At 43.0% G+C, this 21349-nt stretch overlaps 5 protein-coding genes across 7 annotated transcripts; 3 read left to right on the forward strand and 2 right to left on the reverse strand.

Annotated features, from left to right (window-relative positions):
* Positions 1 to 303: 303 nt before the first annotated feature.
* Positions 304 to 2209, forward strand: LOC108601984 (beclin 1-associated autophagy-related key regulator). Its single transcript, XM_017989979.2, has 3 exons — positions 304 to 787; positions 843 to 1888; positions 1956 to 2209. The coding sequence occupies exons 1-3, from the start codon at positions 495 to 497 to the stop codon at positions 2105 to 2107; spliced, it is 1491 nt and encodes a 496-aa protein (XP_017845468.1). The 5' UTR covers positions 304 to 494; the 3' UTR covers positions 2108 to 2209.
* A 598-nt stretch (positions 2210 to 2807) lies between these two features.
* On the reverse strand, positions 2808 to 7202 carry LOC108604375 (yemanuclein). Its single transcript, XM_017993829.1, has 6 exons — positions 6220 to 7202; positions 5949 to 6158; positions 5091 to 5892; positions 4884 to 5031; positions 4586 to 4825; positions 2808 to 4529 (listed from the first exon to the last, which is right to left on the reverse strand). Exons 1-6 carry the CDS (start codon positions 6487 to 6489, stop codon positions 2816 to 2818), a joined length of 3384 nt encoding a protein of 1127 aa, XP_017849318.1. The 5' UTR covers positions 6490 to 7202; the 3' UTR covers positions 2808 to 2815.
* Positions 7203 to 7904: 702 nt separating this feature from the next.
* LOC108604516 (CTL-like protein 2) lies at positions 7905 to 12840 on the forward strand. Its single transcript, XM_017994020.1, has 4 exons — positions 7905 to 8007; positions 8289 to 8594; positions 9859 to 10210; positions 10270 to 12840. The coding sequence occupies exons 3-4, from the start codon at positions 9887 to 9889 to the stop codon at positions 12319 to 12321; spliced, it is 2376 nt and encodes a 791-aa protein (XP_017849509.1). The 5' UTR covers positions 7905 to 8007; positions 8289 to 8594; positions 9859 to 9886; the 3' UTR covers positions 12322 to 12840.
* Positions 12841 to 12961: 121 nt separating this feature from the next.
* LOC108602304 (augmin complex subunit dgt6) lies at positions 12962 to 15195 on the reverse strand. The gene is made up of 4 exons (XM_017990387.1): positions 14240 to 15195; positions 13765 to 14181; positions 13222 to 13706; positions 12962 to 13156 (listed from the first exon to the last, which is right to left on the reverse strand). The coding sequence occupies exons 1-4, from the start codon at positions 15117 to 15119 to the stop codon at positions 13007 to 13009; spliced, it is 1932 nt and encodes a 643-aa protein (XP_017845876.1). The 5' UTR covers positions 15120 to 15195; the 3' UTR covers positions 12962 to 13006.
* Positions 15196 to 15490: 295 nt separating this feature from the next.
* On the forward strand, positions 15491 to 20656 carry LOC108604275 (zinc finger matrin-type protein CG9776). 3 transcript variants are annotated; one of them, XM_017993676.2, is made up of 7 exons: positions 15491 to 16314; positions 16385 to 16573; positions 17157 to 17344; positions 17406 to 18086; positions 18143 to 18282; positions 18445 to 20375; positions 20436 to 20656. In XM_017993676.2, exons 1-7 carry the CDS (start codon positions 15609 to 15611, stop codon positions 20444 to 20446), a joined length of 3846 nt encoding a protein of 1281 aa, XP_017849165.2. In that variant the 5' UTR covers positions 15491 to 15608; the 3' UTR covers positions 20447 to 20656. The 3 variants fall into 3 exon arrangements, with proteins under 3 accessions (XP_017849165.2, XP_033149933.1, XP_017849166.1); XM_033294042.1 differs by lacking the exons at positions 15491 to 16314; positions 16385 to 16573 and adding an exon at positions 16861 to 17072; XM_017993677.2 differs by lacking the exons at positions 15491 to 16314; positions 16385 to 16573; positions 17157 to 17344; positions 17406 to 18086; positions 18143 to 18282 and adding an exon at positions 18298 to 18383.
* The last annotated feature ends 693 nt before the right edge of the window (positions 20657 to 21349 follow it).

Raw genomic sequence — 21349 nt, forward strand, 5'->3', positions numbered from 1 at the left:
CGTATTTTTTTCTACTGCAATAGTAATTGATTTATAATTATTATTTGATTTTGCCGAAATCTCTTTTTATTGTAATAAATATAGCGTCAAATTACGTATTATTGATATTAGATTTGTTTGAAATAAATACAAATTCGCGGGTTGTAATTTTGCAGCCCTGGTCGAAACTGGTACTCCTCCAACACTGTCTTTATTGCGCTACTAGCAATGAATCACTCTGTTAAGTTGCATAAAATATAGCTTCAAACGTGGCAAAGTAATAAAATTAAATAGCTACACATTAAATTAAATGCAGCTATCACACTGTAATTGCATATTAATATTCAGATTCAGTAATTGCTATCAGCTGTTTAGCTTACAATAACTGCGACTGCTAGCAGTTATGCAAAAATTTCACAGCACTGCTACTTTTGACAGAGGGGAAAAGTACCATGAATAACAAAAACAATTATCAATGAAAATTTACGCATATTGAGTGCAATGATTTGACTGTAATGGCCAACAGCTCTAGCTCTGATGAAAGCTCCAAAGCCCCAGACAATTTTCAACTATCCAGCAGTTCAACAAATGACGATGAAGAGGATATCGATGCATGCGATGGCGCTGGCTACAACACAAACACAAAGAAACTGAGCAGCAGTAATGTGCGCGTAAAGAAATCTAAAAGTGATGGCGTATGTACAGGATTGCGTTGTCCGCTATGTTGTAAGCAACAGCGACGCCTGCACTGTCGCAATTGCGTTAAAAATGGCAACTTTACACATAGTGCAGCAGAAAAAGCAGAAAGGTTACAAGTCAGCAAATGTACCATACAACACATTGATAACATTTTCCATTTTCAGTTTGACGGAGAAGCAGCAACGCTATATAAATCTACAGGCGGGACTGAAGACATATAGCAAACGTTATGAACAGCTGATACAGCAGCACAAAAGCAATGAAAATCGCATGATTGCTATCAGAGCCAAGCGAGAGCAGCTGCAGTTATTGCGTCAGCTAATTGGTAGCACCACAGATCGCTTGCAGCAGCTAAGCATGCAACGGGACGAGCTGCATCAGGCAAATGAGGAGAAACGCAAGACCTTACCCAAATATCCCAACAATGTCAAAATGCTGGAAGACTATGTGATTGATCGTTCCATGCGTATTGATAAACTGCGCCAGCAGCATACAGCGCTGCTGGACAGCATCAAGCAGGCAGCGCGTCGTGATATTCAACAATTGGTGGCATACATCTTTCCCATAAAGGAGGTTGTGCTGCGGGATGAGCAACAGCGCAAGGTGTGCGCTGAGCGCTCTGAAGAGGCAGAAACAATTGCAGCGCTTGCCGATGCTAAGAACACCTCGTATATACGCGGCAAGTGGGTGTTCCATGGCAGCGGCATTAGCGAGGTGCAATATCGAATTGTGGGTCCATCGCTGCCCGCCAATGGCGACTACACAGCCTATCTGGACTGGCTGTCGGATAATAAGGATGATGGTGCAGCTGCAAATGAGATTACGCCCAGTCGGTTGGAGGCATATCGTATCTTGGGCGCACTTACCTATACAGCGCAGCTGACGCAGTTGCTTAGCTTTTATTTAAATGTGCGACTGCCAAATAAAATTGCGTACGGCGACTTTTGCCTAAAGCTGCTCACCGAGGAGCAATTTTTGCGCAAGGTTTGCCGCATTAACAACAACATCATGTACCTGGCCTACACTCAGCAGGTGAAAGTGCGAGCTCTGAACGAGCAGCATACACTTGAGAATATACTGGCTATTCTGGATCCAGAACGCAGCAACTTGGGACGCTTTGGTCATGTGGATGTAAGCAATGCGCCGCTTATGCGATCTGTAGATTCACTACTTATAGGCATTGAAACAGCTACAGAGTCGGAATCTGAAGGTAGTTGGAATTGTGTAGTGCAAACTTTTTATTACATATATAATTCCTACTTTTTGATTTTGAATAGATGAAGGTTCGTTGCGCCAGGACTGGGAGGCCTTAAGTGCATCACAACCAGAGCTAAGCGAATCCCAGATAATGCCAACTGTGACGCAACAATCTACTATAGCATTGGCAGCTAATCGCATAACCTCCTTGCTGGGCTGGAGAATCAAGTAAGGCAACACTTGACTGTCGAAAAGATCTTAGCTTTAGTTGGTGTAAAATTTTAACAAGCATTATTTTAAAGGCTACTTCCATGCTACAATTTTTAATGTATAAATTTAACTTTAAAGTAGCATTGTTTTTTTTTATTATTATATAACTTATTTTCACTTTTTATTTAATAAAAATTAGTTTACTATAAATAACTAGTTGCATTTTCTCTGATTGTTACAACAGCTTTCGTTGGTGGATCGCAGTTAGATCGGTTTGCATTAGCTACAAAAATGTTAAATGTTTTACAATTGTTTTCTTGTTTGGCAGTTGAATTTACAATATTATGCACTTAAAGTCTATGAGCTTATGAAACCTACAACTTAGAAACAATTTTCGGGGGAACTCTAACTATATATATTTTGTGGGCAGCGGTGCGTTGCTGGCGGCGCTGCCTGCAACATCAGCGGCTGCTACTGCTGCTGCTGCTACTACTGATGTTGGTGGTGACGGCTTTAAAAATACTTGTGGCAGTGTTGTGGTCATTGTCGTTGTCGTCGTTGCCTGCAGCTGTGCCGCAGTCAAGCTGCCATTCAATAGGCCTACATCATAATCATATCGCCCACTGGCGCTCATGGAGGACAATACCAAAGCTGCTGCCACCGCCTGCTCATGATTGTAGAATGCTGACACAGTGACTGGCTGCGACTGTGCCGCATTGTTCGCCGTATGTCATTGATTGGTTGTGGAGCTGCTGCTCGCAGCGCCTGCGCCTGCATTGCTCAAATATGTTTGTGGCGTCCACTTCAATTGCTTCTCCAATGCTGATAGCTCCGATAACTGTTGCATTAATTGTGGATCACGGCTGAGATCGTAGCCAATTTGTGAGGCGCGTTTAATGTTGTTGCCAACTGTCGTGCGTATAACGCTATTAACAGCATTGGTTTTGATATTACTATTGCTTGCGTTGTTATTGTTTTTGTTGTTGTTATTATTGTTATTATAAACATACATATTTTCCAAAGCATAGCCCAAGGCACCATTGAGTCCATTGACAGTGGGCGCTGCCGTCGAGCCTTTAAACTTATGCTGTGTCTTGTTTCTAGGCTTGGACTGTTTCTGTGGCTTGGCTGTATACACACTGACAATCTCAACGCCATCGGATTCGCTGCTGCTTTCACAACGCACCACTGGCGTTGGCCCTGCAGACGGCAGGACAGTGGCTGGCCACTTGGCTGCTGCCAGTTGCTTAGACGTTTGCAATATATCGCTGGGACTTTTATAGTCATCTAAGTTTATAACATGGGCTATGGGTTTAGCTCCCGTTAGCACGCTTGCTGTGGAATGTTGAACTTGACTATTGATGCTGGGATTGATGTTCATTGTTGTGGATGTCGTCGCGGCGCTTATGGCTGCCGTCATGATGCTGTAAATGCTATGATCCGTTTGTTTCGTGGGCGAGGCCAGCTCTAGCATGCTCGCTGCTGCAGCCACAGCGGCTGCATTTAAAGCTGCTGCCTGTGCTGAGGTGCTGGGTTGTCCTAAGAATGTGTCCAACTGAGGAGATGCCTGTTGCTGCTGCTGTTGAAACTTTTTCTTAGGCGGCTTGGAGTTTTGACGCAATGGCGCTGCGGTGGCAGCTTTTTCCAGCTTGCGTTTCAAGCTACTCTTGGTGGCATCTATTGGCTGCTGCTGCAGCTGCTGCGTTGTTATCGTCAGCTGTTCATCAAACTGCATTAGATAGTTAGTTATATCAGGCAGCGATAGTTGATCTATGCTAACAGGTGTTGGCGTTGGCAGCGTCGGCTGCAATGGCTGCGGTGGCGGCGTTGGGCTATTTGCCTTGGCCATTTGCGCCAAAGTGGCGGCCAGCTGCTTTTGAAATTTAATTTTAGGCGGCTTAGCGCTGGGCTTGGGCTGTGCTGCTCCATTATCCAACTTGCGCTTTAAGCTCTGAGAAGAGGCACTTTTAACTGAGTCTGTATCAGAATTGGCACGCGAACGACTTTGTCCATTGAGTAAAACAAGCTCATCCTTAACACAGTTATTTGCTGTTGCTGTTGTTATCGCTGCTGCTGGTGCTGCTACTGTTGTTGTTATTGGTGGTGGTGTTGGTGTTGTTGGTGCTGCAGCAACTGTTGGTGGTGTCATTATTACAGCTGGTGTTGACTTTCGCGACTTTAACTTTTTGCTTGAATTTTTATGTCTTTCGATTTCACGCTGCAGCTCTTCAATACGCATCCAACCTGCAGCCCACACATCCAATATTTTATCCTTTAAATAACCGGTAATAAACTGCTCCAATGAATCCTTACGCTTCCCTAGCACAACATACGATGTCCAGCGTGCCTGATAAACCTCATAGAGACGCTCACGCAACTCGGGCGTCCATTGAAACTTTTTGATGGGCATTTCCGGTGGATGCTCCGCGTTCACATCCGCTGAGCTGCAGAGGAAATAGCGTTAAATTTATGTAAATTTGATAGGCACCTTGAAACTTACGCTAGCTCAGCAAACTTATGCAGTTCTAGCTCATAGTTGGCCACCGCTTTGGGCATTGCCTCGGTCACTGCTTTGCGTAGCTTATCCAAAGCAATTGAGGTCTTGATTTTCTCCTCACGCGCGCGCAGTACCTTGGCCTTTCGCAATATAAAATACTTGGGCAGCTGCAATTGATATTCCAAATGGGCAAATACCATATTACGTTCGTTGCGTTCCGTGCAGAGCAGCGCTTCGTATATTCTGGCAAATATAATGTACATGTTATAAATATTGTTATATTAATTGCTCTATAACTTACTTGAGCAGCAGCGCTGTTAGGTTGCTATCAAAACTAAATCGTTTGCCACACAAATCTCTGCTTCTAACTATTTCCTTAAAGTTGTTTATTAACGCCACAATTTCTTTATCAAGCGTGGCGGGCAGTATAGTATCGGCGGGTCGTAGATCTAAAATAAAGTCATATGTTTTATAAGCTTGCACATTAAGTTATGGCAGCTACACTTACTGTCAACGCCTTTGGGCTGCTTGTCAGCTTTGCTGTGCTCGCTAGCTGAATCCGTATTATCGTCGTCGCTGCTAGATTCTACATTAATGGACGTAACCTTGATCTCACCATTGGGTAATTTAACAGCGCCATCCTGACCCTGAGATTTGAGAAAGCTATCCCGTTTGGCTTTTAACATATCCTTAACTGTTGTGGTCTTGACCACTTTCTTTAACGCTTGCGCTTGTCGTTCCTCAGCATCGGAATTATGTGCACTGGGTCGCGGTGAGTTGGAAGAAGAGGATGTAGTGCTGGTTAGCTTGCTACTCGATTTCTTGGCATTAACGCTGCTTGGTCTTTTCTTAACAGTTGAAGTCGACTTGCGTTGCTCAGCATCGTCGTCTCCCTTCAACTTATTTTTGACTTGCGTGGAAGTGCCGCTCTCATTATCATCGTCCAGACTTTCACTTTCGCTGTCTGTATCGTTCAGACTTTCGCTGTCGCTATCGCTGGTATCCTCGTCGTCATCATCATCATCCTCAGCTTCATCGTCATTATCATCGTTGGCATTGTTCTTTTTATTCTTTGACGCGTGTGCCCCTGGCTCTTGTTCTGTTTCTGTGGAAGATTCTGACGAGGAATCGGATGAATCCTCTGAGCTAGTGGACAGAATACGCTTGCGCGAACGCTCGGGCATTTTGATAATGGCATCTGTGCGCCTTGTGTGTGATTTTTTCTGAAGATTTTTAAACTCCAATGCGCCACAATTTATATAAAAGCCACCCTCCAAAGTTTCTACCTCTTCAGGTAAAATTTCATCGTACTGTAAGGGTTGAAAATTTAGCAAAAAGTTTATTTACGCGTGTTTCATTAACATACCGCTTCAGTATTGTCTATAAAGGAATCAGATTCATCGTAACCCATGCCAATATCACAAAATTCATCCTTTCTACGCCGTCCACGTCCACGCGCATAGGAGTTGCCATACTTGGCTTCCAGCTCCTTGGCTATGCGCTCCACATCATCATCATTATCAGCAAAGGGATCCGGGTTGCTGGCCACCTTTGTCTTAAGCATTTTCGCTTTTTTCTACGCAGATAAAAACAAGTTTCGATAAGTACTTACAAGCCTATGAATTTTTTCAGCTTACCTTCTCCAGATACACTAGCTTGGAATAGTTAAACTCTGGATATCTATTGCTGTCTGTTTCAAACAATTCCAGTTCCAGACGCACTGTTTTTGTGTCCGCCGGTTTGCCGCCTTTGTTGCTGTTCTGCAGTGGATCAGTCTCCATAATGTCACCAAATCTGGTGAAGCTTGACGGCATAGCACCAAATCCAGCATCATTGTTACTAATGCTGCTGCGTTGAGTGCTGATTGTGGTAAAGGGCACACGTCTGTGCTCGCCCGGCTTGGACATTGCCGCTGCCGCTCAATTGTGAGGCCGCGAGTTCGCAAAATAACGCGAATTGTAACACAAAAAAGAAAACTAACACAACGTAACTGTTAATGCCAAACGTTTTTTAATTTAGTCTTCCCGCCCTTTTGCACAAGCGGCACGCCGCGTGCTTTGTATGTCAAACAAAAACAACGAGGCGACAACACCAACAACAACAAGTAGAACAACCACAAAGACAAATGCTAACACCAGCCCCCACCTCCAACTCCTGATGGCTGTGAGCGCGACGTCTGTTTTGTGCACGTATACCACTGATTCCCTGCTAATAGCTCATGGCCTGTTTCACTTTTTCTTTTTTGTTAATTGTGCAGCGATATAAACAAAAACAAATGCTACATTAGTTACTATATATTGCTTGTCGTACGTTTCAGTCTTTAAGCTAAGGCCAGGCAGCCATAAAATATTTGTCACTCTTTTCTTAGCTGCAGTTTGTCGAAAATTAATTTGTAATTTATTTTTTTTTCGTCCAGCCGGCGCAAACAACACAAAACACTTTATTGCAAAACACAATATAACTTAATCACTTGTTTGTACCGTTGCTTTAAAACATATCTTGTTAACGTTTGCACTTTACGTATTTTACATATTTTCGTTTGTTTTTGCATGCGTTTCTTAAACTAATCTTGTGCCGTTTGCAACGCTAAACGCCGACCCGAGACCCCGCAATTAATAAACAGCTTACGCGTTTTGCAGCACTGCTGCACTCAAGAGCTGTTACTCTCAAACTCAAGAAAGCCTGCTCTCAAACTGTAGAGGGCTACAGCAGTTTCAAAATTGTTAAGTAATATTGTTTATAATAAGTCTTATACTTGTGTTATATAAATATATTGAATGAATTGTATATGCTTACTTACTTACTTACTATTAAGCAACAGTTGACTAAAAAAGAAGTGCGCATAAGCAAAAATTAAATAATAAATCAAGTTAACTTCTTACCTGCTTACTTTTATAGATTACATAAACGGACAAGCTTAAGCTAGAAATCCTTAAAATAAATATATGTCATTATAAAAAATAATAAACCATGTAAATAATATCTTACCTGCCTTTTTTGCATAAGCAAATAATGTAGTTTGCCGACAGCTGCAAGATTTCTTACGTGCTTACTTGTAAAGCTAAGAAATACAGATACGAAATAAAAGAGTTGCTTTGATAGAAACGATCAAGCAAGCTTAAGCTAAGACTTGTAAGTTTTCGATAGTCTTTTAAGTAAAATAACAAATTATAAGCTTAGTAAATATATAGTAATACTTTTAGCTAATTCATAGCGTTCGCTTTGGCGACATCTCTATTACAGCTATTTTCATTTTGTTTTGACTACATTCCCGCACATTACACAACACTGGTATCCAAAAACAGCTGAAAGAAAGTGAATATAGTGAGAGCTTTCAGTTGTATTTGTGTGCCTCCGCTTTGTTGTGCGGCAGTTTTTTTTTATTGACGTGCATTGTGGTTTGGAGCTCGCAGCTAGTGCGTCAAGTGAGTGTTTATAATTATATTAAATTGAACTGTTTTTGTCGAAGCATAATTGTACATATGTGTAGGTGTGTCAACTTTACAAAAAAAAGTTTGCATGCCAAACGAAAATGCAAGGCAGCGATTAGTGAAAATTGAGGACTGTTGTGTTGTGTTGTTGCTTATCAGAAAATGGTGTGCAATAAATAAATGTTAACACTATTGTGAGTGCGAGAATGTGTGTGTATGTGTGTAAGCATACAAGTGTTTTAATGTATGTGTGTTATAAATGCTTATGCTTGCAGCTACAACTACCCCATTGTTAATATTAAGATTGCATTGACCGCCCTATAAAGAGCAACGTCCGCTGCTGCTTCTGACTGACTGACTGGCTACAACAAAGGCAGGCACTTTAGTCGTTTACTGACTTTCGCCTGAGACGTTCGTTGAACGCCTCGCAGGAGTCGCGCAAAAACAAAGCTTCACTCCAAACTTTAAACAAAGCAATGCAGAGTGTCAGACAATAAAGAAGTCGTTTCAACGCTGGAGCTGGGCAGTGAAACTTTTGAGCATTTAACATTAAATACGTAGGCCCGTACCTTACGTAGTGGGTGAGTAATAGATTCATAAGTAATTAATGTGACTGCACACTATGTACACTTGCACCAAAGACAAATAGACAATATTGCGATAAGAATCTAGGCGGTTGCAAAGGTGTTTGCTTAGAAAAAAATGCTACAACTTGGAACACAGCTTGCGAAATTCATTAAAAAAAACATTAATAATACTTTATATAGTTTGACCTTCAAGTAATTATTTGCCTTTTGCCTTGCTTTGGCCAAATATGTTGCACAATTTTCAATTTCATTGGGTTGAAAATCCAAAGCATAAATGGTTGCCTTGTGCTTGGCGCCCGTTTTGGCCCCAAACAGGTTTTTTATGCTTTGTTTTGGTCAATAGCATGCAGGTCAACGACAATACCAAATATACATACGTATATATGTATACAAATGCTCAGATACAAATACAGTACGTGCCACAAGCAACAAGTTGCGCATAAAAGCGTAAATTCAATTAAAAATTCACTTTTTAATGCGTCATTATCATTTTGTGTTGTCTTTACAATTTATTTCAATTCTTCTTGTTGCTGTCTGTATATGTCTCACGTGTTGAGTCTTATCAAAGGAAATGAGCATCCATTAACAACAAAATTGCCCTTATATATATATAAAGTCAGCAAAATTACTTTTAAGTTTACTTTTAAAATGAAATACATAATTAAAAATTCTATGAAATGAAACATATAATGAAATATATAATATAAAATACATAATATAAAATTCTAAATTTATACACGTAAATACTGCAGTACTTAGTTTGTGTATTACCATAGCTTAAACTAATTAAAAGTTATCTTGATGTATAAACTATGCAGAGCTACATGGGTGGGGATAGAACATTTTTAAGGAAAAGGGAAAAAAAGGCGAGTTGATTAAATTAAATATAGCTCGAACAATATTTATTAAAAACTATTCGCGGTTAATGAACTAGGAATATTCCTGCAAATTTACAAAGAATTTTAATAAATTACTAAAATTTATTACAGTGCCCGCAAAGTTTACAGAAAATAAGTAGCATATTAAAAGTGCGGCCTATGCTTTAGTTTCAAGTGTGTATTTTTATCTTTTACAATGACAAGTGTTTGCCAAAATAAATGAAAGCGAACTACATATAGAATGTGTTTCAATGGAAAGACAACAAAAACAATTACATATTGACAGCAGCCACTATTGATGATGACGCGACTTATTTAGTTGCCTTTGCATATACTAACACAATATATTTGTTGTTGTTCTTCTATATTTGTTACTATAGACTTTGTAGACTGAGCAAGCCGCCCAACATGACGGAGAACGTGGAACTGATGAATAAGTATGGTGAGCCATTGCGCTACGACAGAAACTTTCAGGGACCAAGAGAACGTGATCGCAGTTGCACGGATGTGCCATGTCTGCTGCTGTTTGTACTATTCCTGGGCTGTTGGGGCTATATAGCACACTATGCTGTAAGCCATGGCGATCTCAACAAGTTGATGGTGCCCACGGATATGTATAATCGTAAATGCGGCATAGATTCCAATGTGCTAAACAAGCCGTATTTGTTCTTTTTTAATCTGGATCAATGCATTGATCCGCTGGTGCCCATAACTGGCTGCAATACACCTCAGGTGAGTGTTAGAAACAGCTAGAAACAAAAATATAAAGTAAATCACTTGGCTATTTGCAGGTATGCATAGAACGCTGTCCCAGCGAAACATTCGTCTACGACACCATGAAGAATCAGCCCTTTGCGGAGCTAAAGAATCGACTCATCTGCATAACAGATGCGGACAAGGCAGCCATTAGCTCCAAGTCGGACATCGAACGCGCTATAAATGAACATCGCTGCGCGCGTTATTATATTAGAAGTCAACAGTTTCTGAATCGCTGCATGTTTGAGTTTTCGGATCAGCTCTGTGAATTGCTGCCCAGCGTGCTGTTTCGCAATAGACGCAATGCAGACTTGAGGCTACCAGGCAATGCCAGCTATGCAGAGCGTGAGCTGGAGCTGCAGGCAATGGCTTTAAGTTTGCAAAGCGAGCCACAGGCACGACTGTCGGCGCCGCCGTCTGTGGCTAGACAAGTGCCAGTGGAGGAGAAGGTGGGCCAGTGCAGGCGACAGCAGCTCAATGGCGCTGTTATAAAGGAGAAAATGATGCAAACAGATACGCGTCTAGCCAAGCTGGTGGGCAATCTGGTAGCGCACTTCAATAACGGCACACACGATGCGCAGCGCTTGGGCGAGGAAATTGTGGAGGATGTAGTCAACTCTTGGAAAATAGTGCTAATGGCTTTGTTCTGCACGCTCATCGCTTCGCTGCTGTTTATCTCGCTGATGCGTTGGCTAGCGGCGCCAATACTTTGGTTCTCCATATTCGGCGTGCTGCTGGGACTGCTCGCCGCGCTCTACTATAGCATTAAGCAGTATATATTTTGGCGTGATACGGCTACAGTGCCGTTGCATGATCTCAACTTGCAACGTCGCTGGCAAAATTTGCTGCAAGAGTCTAGCACTTGGTTATACCTAAGCATATTTCTATGTTTTTGCTTTGTCGTCATACTGCTGTTGGTCATTGTGCTGCGCAAGCGCATACGCATTGCCATTGCCCTGACCAAGGAAGGCAGCAAAGCGGTGAGCACAGTCATCAGCACAGTATTCTTTCCCATATTCTCTTGGGTGCTGTATATAGCTGCCATAGCGTTTGCTATTGGCGTGGGCCTGTACTTGGGTTCCATTGGCAAATACTCTTTTCGCATGGTGCGTCGTCTAACTGCAGCTGGCGAGTTGACTAACGAGCCTTGCATTTGCTCCGGACCTGCTATTAACTATACCATTGGCACTGCCTGTGAACCGCAATTATTTCAACAATATTGTTCGGTTCAGCAACGTGGCTTTGCCTGCGTTGATACCACTTGCAGCTTTGTCGAAATCGATAATCCGCCGCTCATACGCTGGAGCATGGCCTACAATATCTTTGGATTTTTGTGGCTCAGCTTTTTCATCTCCGCCTTCAGCGACATGGTGCTGGCGGCCACGTTTGCGCGTTGGTATTGGACATTCAAAAAGCGCGATGTGCCCTACTTTACGCTTACACACGCCTTTTGCCAAACAGCCTTCTATCATCTGGGCACCTTGGCCTTTGGCTCACTGATTCTCGCCATTTGCAGAATGATACGCATAATATTAGAATACATTGATTCTAAACTCAAGAAATACGACAATGTTGTCACACGCGCTATTCTCTGCTGCATGCGCTGCTTCTTTTGGCTGCTGGAGTCTTTCTTGCGTTTCCTCAATCGCAATGCTTACATAATGTGCGCCATACATGGCAAAAATTTCTGCAGCAGCGCCAAGGATGCTTTCAATCTGCTCATGCGCAACTTTTTGCGTGTGGTTACCTTGGATAAAGTCACAGACTTTTTATTCTTCTTATCAAAAGTTCTACTTACTGCCGGCGCTGGCGTCTCCACCTACTATTTTCTGGTTAACAATCCAGCCGTCATACAATTGAATCACAATGCCGTGCCCACTACAGTGGTGGTCATTGGTGCCTTTTTGATTACCAGCGTATTCTTTGGCGTCTACTCCATGGCTGTAGATACGCTGTTCCTATGCTTTTTGGAGGACTGTGAGCGCAATGATGGCACGCCCGAGAAACCCTACTTTATGTCCAAGCAGCTAATGAAGATACTGGGTAAACGCAATAAATTGCCGCCACGTGCAAGGCGCAGCAAGTAGGCGCAAATAGACAGACAGACCACCAAAGCAATATACAGCCACAAAGTTTATAGAACTTGGTTCACATCCATTGTAAATGAGAGTGCAAATTTATGTTAGCAATAGAAAAAGCAAAAGAAAACATACATAACGTTTTTTTTTATCATTATCATTAACATATTCAAGAACCTCTGGTTGTAAATTGATTATTGCTCACACAGTAAAAGGGCTAACTGCAATTATATATATATATCTTTAATGAAGTATTCCCTAGATTTGCCAATACTATAATTACTGCATAAAATACATACTTAAATTAATATTTTGTGACTCAGCATAGAACTCTGCATATAAACGGGTGCTCAAAACGTTGGAAAATTTTGTTGTGATAACAGCTGAGGCATATTAAATATTGAAAACGAAAGACAGACCAAAAGCATAACAGTTATGTTATTCTACACATGTATATAATCTCGAAAATGAAAAAAAATAAAAAATGAAGCAATAATTATAAACTAACAATTTTAACAATTATATCTAAGCCACATTAACAATATGTATTACAAACTTCTTATTTATTAATATTAAAAGTTTGATTTTGTTTGTGAATTGAATTTAAATAAAAACTGAATTTCATATGGAAACTAATTTAATACGCTAATAAATTGTTAATAATTTTTACAATATAATTGACAAACATAAAAGACTATATGGAAATATCGTTTAAAACGCTATCGCTTATATTTTGCAGCTCATCATCGTTGTCTAGTTTGAAATCCAGCTCAAATTTTTTGCTGAGCTTGGTTAAAAGATCATCATCAGCGTTTTCCCTGCTGCTCTGCAGCACTTGTGAATCCTGAAAAAATAAAGTAATCAATTATAGTATGAATTTAGTAATACTTGTGTTTTTCAGCTGCCTACATCAAATGTTTGATCATTGATCAGCAAACGAGGTGTAGCCGGACTTCCCCGAGCCACTAGCGCGTCTAATCGTCCCGAGGGTGAAGTGCTTAGATTTTGCACATTAAGCGAGGCATCCAAGACTTTCAACATTGCAGTGCTCTTCTTGGCGATCAATGAGTTACCACTAGAATCAGCTGGCAAGCGTTCCACAAGTGTGCAATCACTGCAACTAAGCGGTGTCTTGGCAGCTTCGGCTTGCGGCGTTGTTGGCACAGCTGGTGGCTGCTCATCCAAACCGAACGTTGCCTGCATTTTTTTCCATTTGCTGCCCAAACTGCTGAGATTCATTTGTGACGATTCCTTTGTTTTTGTCGACTTTTTGTTTATAGTGCGCAGCAGCTGCATGGGATCAATTCTTTTCGAGCGATTCAAAGTATTATTCAGATCTGTGTCGTGCTCCAGCTGCAGTTGCTGTGGCTTGGGCTTGCGTGCTGAACGTGGAGCTGTGAATAAACTTAAGGTTAATAAACAAAGTATTTGCACATTTTATTCTACAGTTACCCAGCAAATTCTCAAACTGCTTGGCTGTGAAATCATCCTGCAGTGGCAAACGCACTTGTCCACCACTGACCGCGCTCAACATTTCAGGCTTAATAGGTGGTGTAGAAACAAATTTCATTAGCAGCGTATTATTAATATTATCCAATGCGCGCAGCGGTGTATTTGGCGTTAACATGTCTGAACTTGTTGCATTGCCGCTTATGTTACTGCTGTGTCCCTTGGCGCGAGTATTTAAATTCTTCACCAAGCCATTTACTTGCTGCTCCAGCTGCTGCAGTGCAGTGTGTATATCCTTCAAATCTGCAGTAATGAACTCATTGGACTCAGTATGATGATCGTTGGCATCCAATTGCTCCGCTACAGCTTCGCTTATGTTGTTAAAAACGTTAAGCATCGCATTTATTCTAACGGTGTTGCCTACAAATATTTATAAATATTAATGTAATGGTTATATCCAAACTATTGAGATACTCACTATTGCCAGAGCTTGGTGCAACATCAACATTGAACAACTTTTGCATGCCTTGCAGCGTCTTATCCGCAGCTTCGTTAGAGTGCTTGTGCTCTAGGCGCTTTGCTTGGAATTGTTCCATGGCCTCTGCCAGCGCCGTTAGGGGCGCCTCCAGTAAAGCATATCTAGCTGCCGGCGCTGTTATCTTTTCCTCACATAACATACGATTATGCGCCGCCAACGCATCTATAAATTGATCATCCAGCAGTGTTGAAACCTCAATTCCTGTTGCTGCTCCAATTTCATTATATTTTTGACTTATCTTGTTTTTTCCTTCACGCAATATTGCTGAATGTTGTTCCAATTGCTCTATGTAGGCTGATGCGTATTCTTTCATGAAGGAGCTTTGTTCATGCATCTGCTTCACGCTCAGGTTACGCAGACCTGCAAGATCGTATCCTTCGGCCAATAAAACCTTTTCACGTTGCTTCGTTAGCTCCTGCACTACAAAGGTCACCAAGTCAAGCACAAAATTTATAAATTTCATACCACCCGGCATAACAACCAGGTAGGATTTAATATTAGTCCACTGCAGCTTATGTTTTTCATTCAAGTGCTTTAGGTACTCCACTGTGCTGGAACGAAAGTTCGCTTCCGATTTCTTGTCCGTAATAGGCCAAAAGAAACGCCGTTTAAACTCAGGCGGGTCGAGAATGCGAAACAGATAATGCATCACTTGAAAGAAGGCTGTTTGGTTGGGCTTAAGAAACATGTCCCAGGTGAAGACTTTGAGCATCTCGTCGCTCATCGTATACAACAAAGACAGGCCCTGAAGCTTTTTATGCAATTTTTCACTTTGCTCTTTTTCCTCTGCTTTCCAGGGCGCAATCATTGTGCGATCCATGTTGCACAATTATATTTAAACTTTTCTATGCCAGTAAAATGCTCTTCCTGTAATGACTTGAGTAATTTTACTAGTTTTTAGCTTACAGTTGTAATGCCGCTCTGTTTCAAGATGTCGATTCATTGTGCAATGCACTACTTATCGAGTACTTTTGTAGAGCGAAGCATCGATAATCGCAAGCTGCGGTCACACTGTCACCTGGGGCATTCCATTCAATTGCCGGCTTTAGAAATTTGCAATCAATGCAATCATACAACTTTTTCGTACTCGCTGTCGTAAATTATTACTCAGTTTACGTCACACTTGCAGTTATTCACTTATGTCAATTGCGAATCGATAGTGACGCATTTGCAAAATATCGATACTATCGGCGAATCTTTTTGCAGCACTACTTGCAAACAGACGAAGAAAAATAGGCAAAACGTATAAAAACACATTAAGTTCACGGTATATGTTGGTAATTAGTGGAAAAATATCCACATTTGCACAATGGACGAGCACATGGCGCTGAAACATAGCGCAGACAAGCGTCTGGCAAGTTCGTTAGATGATGGTCCACCCGGCGTTGATGGCACCGATGCGAGTGAAAAAAACGAGGAAATCGCTGGAGCGCCAACATCCCGCAAAAATAGCAAAAGTAAATCAACGTCACGACGTCGCTCAAATTCTCGGCACGCATCGCCGCCAATGAGACGCAGACGTTCACATTCACGCTCGCCGACGCCGCCACCACAACGGCGTGGTCGCTATGATTCGCCGGACTATGGTCGTTACGGCCCAAGGCGTCGATTTGATCGCAGACGCTCACCAGACCGGGACCGCAGGCGTTCACCACCGCGTCGTGGCAGACGTTACGGCAGATCCAGATCGCGTTCACGCAGTATATCACCGCCTAGACGCGGCGGTGGTGGACGTGGTGGGAGTCCTCCAATGCGTTGGTCACCTAAAAAGAAGCCAGTCTCACCGCCACCGGTGCAGCAGTTAGGGCCCCCAGCAGGCGGCTATGGAGTCATGCCGGGACCGATGTATGGAGCAGGACCATATGGAGGAGGAGATGTATATGGACATCAGTATGGCATGGCGCCACCAAATGCCTTTCCCCCGCAGGGACCGCCACCAGGCTATGCAATGCAGGGACCACCACCAGGACAGGCACCTGGCTTTAACACTGGCTACGGTGCTTGGGTTGTCAATGGTAAGTGCAAACAAAAGCAACCGAAAGTCGAAATGTTTGTCTAACAATTCTATTGTCACTTCTTTTGCAGAATATGGTCAGCAGGTATGGATGCCGCAACCGATGGCCAGCGTACCGCCAACTGTACCTGAGGGAATGGGAGTTCAGCAGGCAGCGCTGGTAGTGCCTGTACCGCAATTGGAGCAGCCACAGCAGCAGGCTATTATAGAGGAGCAGCCGCCGCCGGCGCTTGAAAGCGCAGGTTTGCCAGCACAGGACGGTAAGTGTGGAAATGTATTTAAATTTATTATAATTCACATGCAAACCTCTCACATTATGTTTTATTGTTGTTTGTCATGGTTACGCGCGCCTTCAAACAAAATTGTAATTAAAACTATACTATAATGTAATTGTAAACAAAAAAAGAAATCAAAATGCATTGTAAAGTCATTCAGTTGAAAAACTATAATACACATACAGCGAGCGACCTACTGTTGTTAAATGTCAAATGTAAAACAAAGAATACAAAAATTTGTTGTCACATTTTGTGCTCTGTGTAAAAACCCCGGCTTACCTTACACGGCTGAGGGAGCGACACTTGCAGTCATCTTGTATAAAATATAGCAACGGCACAGCGTCAGCATATCTCACTCTCTATCTCTCAACACGCACTACCGAGCGCGGAGGACAGCAGACCAGACAAGCCCAGACTCTTCTCAGACTCGTAATGCTCTCCCCAACTGTACCGTTACGTGAAATGCAAAACGAGAATGCATTTTGTAAATGAAATTTGAACTTTTGAACAAACGCAAGTGTGAATTCAATTTAATTGTGTTTCTTTTCCTCTTTTTGCAAACTGCTAGCTGTGGCCCAGGAGGCAGAAAATCAAAAGGACGAGCTCAAAAAGCAACGCACCAACTACATCAAGAAGGTATCGCTGCTCAAGAAGGAAATGAAAGTGCTGAAGGAGCAACGTAATGATTTGACTAGTGGCGAGGCGCCGCCATCGCCAACAACAAAGAATTTTATAGAAGAAAATGACCGACTACAGGTAAATTCAAAATTCTATACAAACAACAACTGCAACTAAAACTTTTGCTTTTTTGATGCAGGTGCAAATCAAAAAGAAACTGGATACCATTGAGAATGTTATAGATATGCTAAATGGCATTATAGGCGACGAGGAGGCAGAGGAGGAGCAAGAGGAGACGCCCAAGAGTCAGCCGGAACAATCGAACAGCAAAAGTGGTCAGGCAACTGGTACTTCTACCACAAGTGACAGCAGTGCTGATAGCTTTGACTCCAGCTCCTCCAGCAGCAGCTCTTCAGACTCCTCCTCCGAAGCTGAAGGCGAGGCAGACAATGATAATGATACTAATAGCCCAACAGATCGTCTCAAAGCTTGCGCTATTCAAAGTATGAAAGCTAAACAGGCAGCGGCTTCAAAACAAGCTGACCCTGCTCAAAACTGTAATCTTGTGTTCTTTGATCCCGAGCAGCATTGGTGTGAGAGCTGCAATGCCTTTCCCAAGACGGCGCGTGATTATCTTAAGCATTTGCATGCTGAGGAGCATATGAATCGTGAGACCGTCGAAACGCCTTGGCATGTGGGCATTGATCATGATCCGTTTCCCACAATTGATAAGGCGCCGGTGAAGCGAGTTCCAGTGCGTGGATTGCAGTTTCTGGTGCCAGCTAGCGCTTGGTATTGTAAGCTCTGTAGCGTCTGGATTGGCGATCTGCACTGTGCCTCAGCGCATTTGAAGTCCAGAATGCATGCAAATCGATATGATGTAAGTTTTTGTTATACAAATTGTTGAATATTTATTTATTTATCATTTCTGCGCAGCTATTTCTCAAAAAGCAACCAAACTATGAAAGCGAATGGCATAGCAAACGTGAAAAGGCGCAGCAGCAGCAAAAGGAAAGCGAGGAGGTCAAGCAAAAGAAGGCCGATGAGAAGGTTTCTAAAAAGCGTAAGAAGAAGAGGTATGTATGCTTAACAAAAATAATCGAGCTGTCAAGTTTTAGCTTCGACTCAGACGTCAAAGTTGCAAAGCAATTAAAAGCATGAGAACTGCTCGGCGTCGGTTTGTACTAAACCAATTAATTTTTACACTTAATCATTAATTATTTCATTTCTACTTTTAGTTCGGACAAGAAGAAAAAGAAGCGCAAGCACAGCAAGAAGCATAAGCGCAATGCCACCAGCACTTCATCCTCAACTGCGGACAGCTCCTCGTCAGATGAGGAGGAACATTCTAAGCAGCAACCAAAGAAAGAGCCTGTGGATGCTGCAACAGCGACAATCAATGCAGCCAGCATACGCGTGGCCATGCGCAAGCAGGAAGGACCACAGGAGGTCGCTCAGCCGCAAGTTGCGCCACCACCACCACCCATTATAAAAGATGCCTTCAATGCGGATAAGCGCGGCAAGTGGACGTCATCTGCCAATGAGGATGGCAAAGTTGAGGAGCAAAAGAAACGCGATGATGCCATGCTGCAGCAATGGAATCCAGTCATTAGCGAAAGTGAAAAGAAGATAATTGAGGATCTGAAAGGCAAGCTAAAGAACAAGCTGCGTCCTGGTGCTGAGAGCAAAAGCAATTCAAGTGCCGCCGTTGAGGAGAAACCAAAGCGTGCGCTCTCCAAGCGACGCAGCAACAGTCGCGGCCGCTCTGATCGCTCAGAGCGTGAACGACGCGACAGAGAGCGTGACAGGGAGCGCGAGCGTGATAGAGACCGTGATCGTGAACGCGAGCGACGCGACCGCGAGCGTGATCGAGATCGTGAGCGTCGCCGTGTGCGCAGCTCACGCAGTCGCAGTCGTGGTAATCGACGCAGTCGTTCGCGCGATACGCGTCGTCGTCGCAGCCGCAGTCGCCAACGCTCCGAAGAGCGCGTGGAGCGTGTAGAGCGACCTGTTGTCAAGCATTCCGAGTTTCGGCCACGCGCACAACCGGCACCCGCCAAGTCCACAGAGCCCAAGAAGGAGAAAAAAGAGCCGCCAGCCAAGCCCAAGAGCACCAGCGCTGGTGGCAAAAAATTGCCTTTCATAGGCAAAATGCCGGTGCTAAAGAAGCAACCAACAGTGGCGCCAGCTATAGCCGCTGGCTACGCTGAAGCGGCTGTCTATACCAATGGTGTGGGCTTGGAGAATGCAGGCTTGGTGCCGCCACCGCCACCACCACCTGGCGGCATGTCTATGTCAGCAGCTACGCGAGCCGCTGCGCCAACTGCAGCACAAATACAAATGGCAATGATGGAGGATGTGTATGGCAATGCACCACCATTTCATCCGGATGCTGGCATGATGATGGACTATGATGAGCTTATGCCAGATCCAGTGCAATTTGCTAACCTTATGACCAACTGTCCGCCACCGCCGCCACCCGGCGGAGACAGCGCGGGTGCCAGCAGTCTGGATGCTGAGCAAATGCAAGAGGATGCTGCAGAGGAAGATGTGCTGCCGCCAGGCATAGATGAGGTTGAACCGGATCACATGTCACAGCCTTTGGCTACAACAACAGCAACCGAAGACGATGGCGTGCTGCCTCAGGATTTTGCTGAAGCTTTGGACATCATATTTCCAACAGAGCGTGCAGGCGATGAGGAAGCTGACGGCAATAGCAACGTAAACAACGTGCCACAAACTATAACCACCATTGTGGAAGATGAGCCAGTGCTGGATGAACAAAACTTGCATGATTTGGCTAAGCAGGGCATACACCTGGTGTCCATAGATGGCAACGCCAAGCGCAGCTCGATCGATGAGCAGCTTATGGAGGAGTCGTCCCAAACGTTGGACGAGGCTCCAGCTTTGCCGCTGGTCAATGGTAATGCAGCAACGCCTCAACAAATTCCAATGCCTGCTACGCCACCACCACCAGCAACAACCACAACAACAGAAGTTGCAATAACAACAGAGCTGAAGCTAAAAGAACGTGAGCAGCTGCAGCTGGAAGTGGGCGACATACCACAACCGCCTGATTCACCCACAGACAGCGAGAAATTGCGACGTCAAGCGGAGTTGGAAGAGTTGGCCATGCTGGGCATCGATAGCAGCGATATGGCGGCACAATGTATGTAAATCACATTCAACTAACGAACACATAATTAACTTTATATCCTTTATATATTAGATGCATTGTAAGCTTGGCCTTTGCTCAACACAACTGGAAACTGGTGGCAACAGCTGATGTGCGGCATGCCACAAACAGCTTGCCGCATTGGTGCTGCTTTATCTTTATCTTACTTGAATTGAAGTACATTTTTCTTAGTTTGTAACGATTGTGTTATTTTCTTGTGACAACTTGTTTTCAATAAAATGCACATATATGTATGTAATATATGTATAACACTAGTTAACATGCAATTATTTTTTATTATAATTCGGATAGCTCGTCCACTGCTTGTTGACTGCTCAACAGTCGCAACACAACTGACTAGCTGGAGACTTCGCGCTCGCTTGGTAGGCGCTCGATCGTTACGCGCTGTGTGAGCGAGAGCGTCGCTTCTTTGTTGCTCAGAGAGTGGGTAGATGGGTGGGTGGGTGGCTGATTTCTTTTGTAGTGACTGCTCTAAGCGAGCATGAGAGTAAGACTGTCTTCAGTCTTAGCAAGAGATCATCTCAATTGAGCGCAATTATTGTCACAGCCTTGAGATCCTTTCCAACATATTGTTGTTGCATTTAATTTCTTAAACAAGGCTCTTAATTTAAAGAGTAACTTAATTGTAGATCTGTAAAATAATTTGATAAGAATGTGAAGAACAATTCAGTAAAATATTTCTGAGCCTTACTTTGTCATTTGTGAAAGAAATTCATTACATGACTTAAATTATTAAGCCAAATTGGGATTACTCATTCATTTGTCGGCTTAATAATATAATTAATAGCTTATATTGATCGCATATGTTCAAACTATATGTGAACTTCAAATAAATATATACATTAAATTAAAAAGATATGATTGACAGCTCAAAAGTTTAAACTATTTTCATGTCATCCACTTTCTGCTTGATTCAACTATCAATAAAACATTTGTTTTTTTTAGTT

This window comes from Drosophila busckii, chromosome 3R, assembly GCF_011750605.1.
Source record: "Drosophila busckii strain San Diego stock center, stock number 13000-0081.31 chromosome 3R, ASM1175060v1, whole genome shotgun sequence".
Taxonomy (NCBI): Eukaryota; Metazoa; Arthropoda; class Insecta; order Diptera; family Drosophilidae; genus Drosophila; species Drosophila busckii.

Coding starts and splice junctions, on each gene's coding strand:
- LOC108601984 (XM_017989979.2), top strand. CDS start 495: ATGGCCAACAGCTCTAGCTCTGATGAAAGCTCCAAAGCCCCAGACAAT. Junction 788..842: donor GCAGCAGAAAAAGCAGAAAG/GTTACAAGTCAG, acceptor TTCCATTTTCAG/TTTGACGGAGAAGCAGCAAC. Junction 1,889..1,955: donor TACAGAGTCGGAATCTGAAG/GTAGTTGGAATT, acceptor GATTTTGAATAG/ATGAAGGTTCGTTGCGCCAG.
- LOC108604375 (XM_017993829.1), bottom strand. CDS start 6,489: ATGTCCAAGCCGGGCGAGCACAGACGTGTGCCCTTTACCACAATCAGC. Junction 6,159..6,219: donor AGCTAGTGTATCTGGAGAAG/GTAAGCTGAAAA, acceptor TTATCTGCGTAG/AAAAAAGCGAAAATGCTTAA. Junction 5,893..5,948: donor TTATAGACAATACTGAAGCG/GTATGTTAATGA, acceptor CAACCCTTACAG/TACGATGAAATTTTACCTGA.
- LOC108604516 (XM_017994020.1), top strand. CDS start 9,887: ATGACGGAGAACGTGGAACTGATGAATAAGTATGGTGAGCCATTGCGC. Junction 10,211..10,269: donor CTGGCTGCAATACACCTCAG/GTGAGTGTTAGA, acceptor GGCTATTTGCAG/GTATGCATAGAACGCTGTCC.
- LOC108602304 (XM_017990387.1), bottom strand. CDS start 15,119: ATGGATCGCACAATGATTGCGCCCTGGAAAGCAGAGGAAAAAGAGCAA. Junction 14,182..14,239: donor TGCACCAAGCTCTGGCAATA/GTGAGTATCTCA, acceptor AAATATTTGTAG/GCAACACCGTTAGAATAAAT. Junction 13,707..13,764: donor GCAGTTTGAGAATTTGCTGG/GTAACTGTAGAA, acceptor GTTTATTCACAG/CTCCACGTTCAGCACGCAAG.
- LOC108604275 (XM_017993676.2), top strand. CDS start 15,609: ATGGACGAGCACATGGCGCTGAAACATAGCGCAGACAAGCGTCTGGCA. Junction 16,574..17,156: donor AGGTTTGCCAGCACAGGACG/GTAAGTGTGGAA, acceptor GCAAACTGCTAG/CTGTGGCCCAGGAGGCAGAA. Junction 17,345..17,405: donor AAGAAAATGACCGACTACAG/GTAAATTCAAAA, acceptor TTTTTGATGCAG/GTGCAAATCAAAAAGAAACT.